The 3,048-nt window shown below is 39.5% G+C and overlaps 1 protein-coding gene across 1 annotated transcript; it reads left to right on the top strand.

Annotated features, from left to right (window-relative positions):
* Positions 1-17: 17 nt before the first annotated feature.
* LOC108354681 (probable multidrug resistance-associated protein lethal(2)03659) lies at positions 18-1,812 on the top strand (the record flags this gene model as incomplete). Its single annotated transcript, XM_017605858.1, has 4 exons — positions 18-56; positions 562-1,056; positions 1,127-1,321; positions 1,730-1,812. Coding segments are annotated over exons 1-4 (800 nt in total), but the record flags the coding sequence as incomplete, so codon positions are not given.
* Positions 1,813-3,048: the final 1,236 nt, after the last annotated feature.

Genomic DNA, 3,048 nt, shown 5'->3' with positions numbered 1-3,048 from the left:
AATTGGTTCAAGGAATACAAGTGATTAAAATGTACGCCTGGGAGAAACCCTTCCAGGCTGTGGTGGGCGAAGCACGCCGACGTGAGATCAAACAAATTCGTTATGCTTCCTATTTGCGTGGCTTCTACCTAAGTACGATGGTGTTCACTGAACGTTCCACACTCTACATCACAATCGCATCGGCGGTATTGATGGGCAGTAAAATTTCAGCAGATATTGTATTCTCAGCGGCAAGTTACTACAATATACTGCAATTGGTTGCGGCTATTTGGTATCCGCTCGCAGTGTCATTCGGTGCCGAGGCATTAGTATCGCTAAAGCGTGTTGAATCGTTTCTACTGCAAGAGGGACACGATGAGAAGGTGAACGGGCTGACACATAGGAAGGGCGAACCTAAAGGAGATGAACGTGATGCCTCCACAGCAATTGTACTCAAACAAGTGAATGCGAATTGGGATTTGTCGAAACCGCAGCTTACATTGCAGAATATAAATTTGGAGATGAAGAGAGGACAATTGTGTGCTGTTATCGGGCCAGTGGGTGCGGGAAAGGTNATTCCAGGCTGTGGTGGGCGAAGCACGCCGACGTGAGATCAAACAAATTCGTTATGCTTCCTATTTGCGTGGCTTCTACCTGAGTACGATGGTGTTCACTGAACGTTCCACACTCTACATCACAATCGCATCGGCGGTATTGATGGGCAGTGAAATTTCAGCAGATATTGTATTCTCAGCGGCAAGTTACTACAATATACTGCAATTGGTTGCGGCTATTTGGTATCCGCTCGCAGTGTCATTCGGTGCCGAGGCATTAGTATCGCTAAAGCGTGTTGAATCGTTTCTACTGCAAGAGGGACACGATGAGAAGGTGAACGGGCTGACACATAGGAAGGGCGAACCTAAAGGAGATGAACGTGATGCCTCCACAGCAATTGTACTCAAACAAGTGAATGCGAATTGGGATTTGTCGAAGCCGCAGCTTACATTGCAGAATATAAATTTGGAGATGAAGAGAGGACAATTGTGTGCTGTTATCGGGCCAGTGGGTGCGGGAAAGGTGCGTTTAAATACTTGATTGTAATTCAGTGAAAGAATGGTGTTAAAACTTATATATTTACGTTTTCTAGAGCTCGTTACTACAGCTACTGCTGGCCGAATTGCCAATCACAGATGGCGAGGTGGTTATACAAGGCGAACTCTCTTACGCCGCTCAGGAGCCATGGCTATTCACCGGCACTGTACGCAATAATATACTCTTCGGCGAAACTTACGATCGCAAGCGCTATCAGGAGGTGACTAGGTGTTGTGCACTCACTACGGATTTCCAACAGCTGGCCAATGGCGACAAGACGATTGTGGGCGAACGTGGCGCATCANACCGCAGCTTACATTGCAGAATATAAATTTGGAGATGAAGAGAGGACAATTGTGTGCTGTTATCGGGCCAGTGGGTGCGGGAAAGGTACGTTTAAATACTTGATTGTAATTCAGTGGAAGAATGGTGTTAAAACTTATTTTATATTTACGTTTTCTAGAGCTCATTGCTACAGCTGCTGCTGGCCGAATTGCCAATCACAGACGGCGAGGTGGTTATACAAGGCGAACTCTCTTACGCCGCTCAGGAGCCATGGCTATTCACCGGCACTGTACGCAATAATATACTCTTCGGCGAAACTTACGATCGCAAGCGCTATCAGGAGGTGACTAGGTGTTGTGCACTCACTACGGATTTCCAACAGCTGGCCAATGGCGACAAGACGATTGTGGGCGAACGTGGCGCATCACTGTCGGGTGGACAGCGTGCACGTATCAGGTAAGTTGATGTTGATGTTGACCTTTAATATATACATTCGAGTGGCATTTTCAAAACGATTATGAGGCGCAGATATAGCCGTTAGGTAAAAGTGTAATTAATTTCAATAGAAAAATTCCATGAAGTAGTAAAATGTTATCTTTGAATGGTCTATGTATGTACATTAGACTGCATCACTCCCCATACAAACAAAAAATCGGTACTGTTTTTCCACCGGAATTATAAAATCTATTATATTTTAAGACTTTCACCGAAATATTTCGGAAAAATATTAAGTTTACGTGAGCTGGACCGATTTGGAATATCTCCAAAAATTTATTTTTTTGTGAATAAACAGTTTTTTTAAGTAGTTTTTGCAAAAAATCACCTTAGGTGACAAAAAAGTTTAAGCTTAAAAAAATTGCATAAGAAAAATATTAAAAAAAATTTTCAACGGAATCGCAATAATGAGATTTTTGATGCTGTTTTTGAACTTATTTCAAAGACCGGTTAAAAAAAAACTTGAATAACTCAGCCTTAACTTTACCGATTTAGACTTATGAGGTATCATTGGAAAGAAATTTTCTCACCCTTTGTATTTCTTCGCAAGTAAGCTCAATCGAAGCATAAAAGAGAGGGGTAAGACAAGCGGGCCTCATTGGCATTAGATAAAGAAAAAATTGGAACGTGAATGAGTGTTTTTACAAAGTCTATATCGGTATAGTTTTGACCCAGTTCTTCAAGTTTTTCTTAAGCAAATCTTTGAAAAAACTTAAAAAAAACAGCAACGAAAACTCATTTTTATGATTCGGTTAAAAACAATTTTAATATTTTTATATAGCTTTTTAAAAACTTAAATCTTAATATTTTTCGGAAATATTTTGGTGGAAGTCTTAAAATATAATCAATTTTGTAATCCTGGCGGAAAAACCGAAACTTTTTTTGGAGATGCAGTCTAATGTACATATGTATATCACATTTCAAACCTTTGTGTTCTGTGTTCAAAAACCAGCCGTTTTGTGAAATACCTTTCCCAAATATAAATAAATAGAGAAGCGATAATTTAACAATTTTTGTTTTTTTTTTCTTATTTAATTTAATGTTTATTATAAAAGTATAGTTTAGTATCTAACAAAATCCATGTATGTTAGTCGAAATATCCAATTTTGTACGAGATTTATAAAAATTTCAAACTTTTTTTCAGAATTAAAAAATCTAGGTATGCAGTTTTATAGCCCATTAAATGTTAGTATACCA

The sequence above is a fragment of the Rhagoletis zephyria genome, unplaced genomic scaffold, assembly GCF_001687245.7.
Source record: "Rhagoletis zephyria isolate East Lansing unplaced genomic scaffold, Rhagoletis_zephyria_1.1 Rzeph_scaffold_38243, whole genome shotgun sequence".
NCBI classification, from domain to species: domain Eukaryota; kingdom Metazoa; phylum Arthropoda; class Insecta; order Diptera; family Tephritidae; genus Rhagoletis; species Rhagoletis zephyria.
This window is presented reverse-complemented; position numbering and strand designations above follow the sequence as displayed.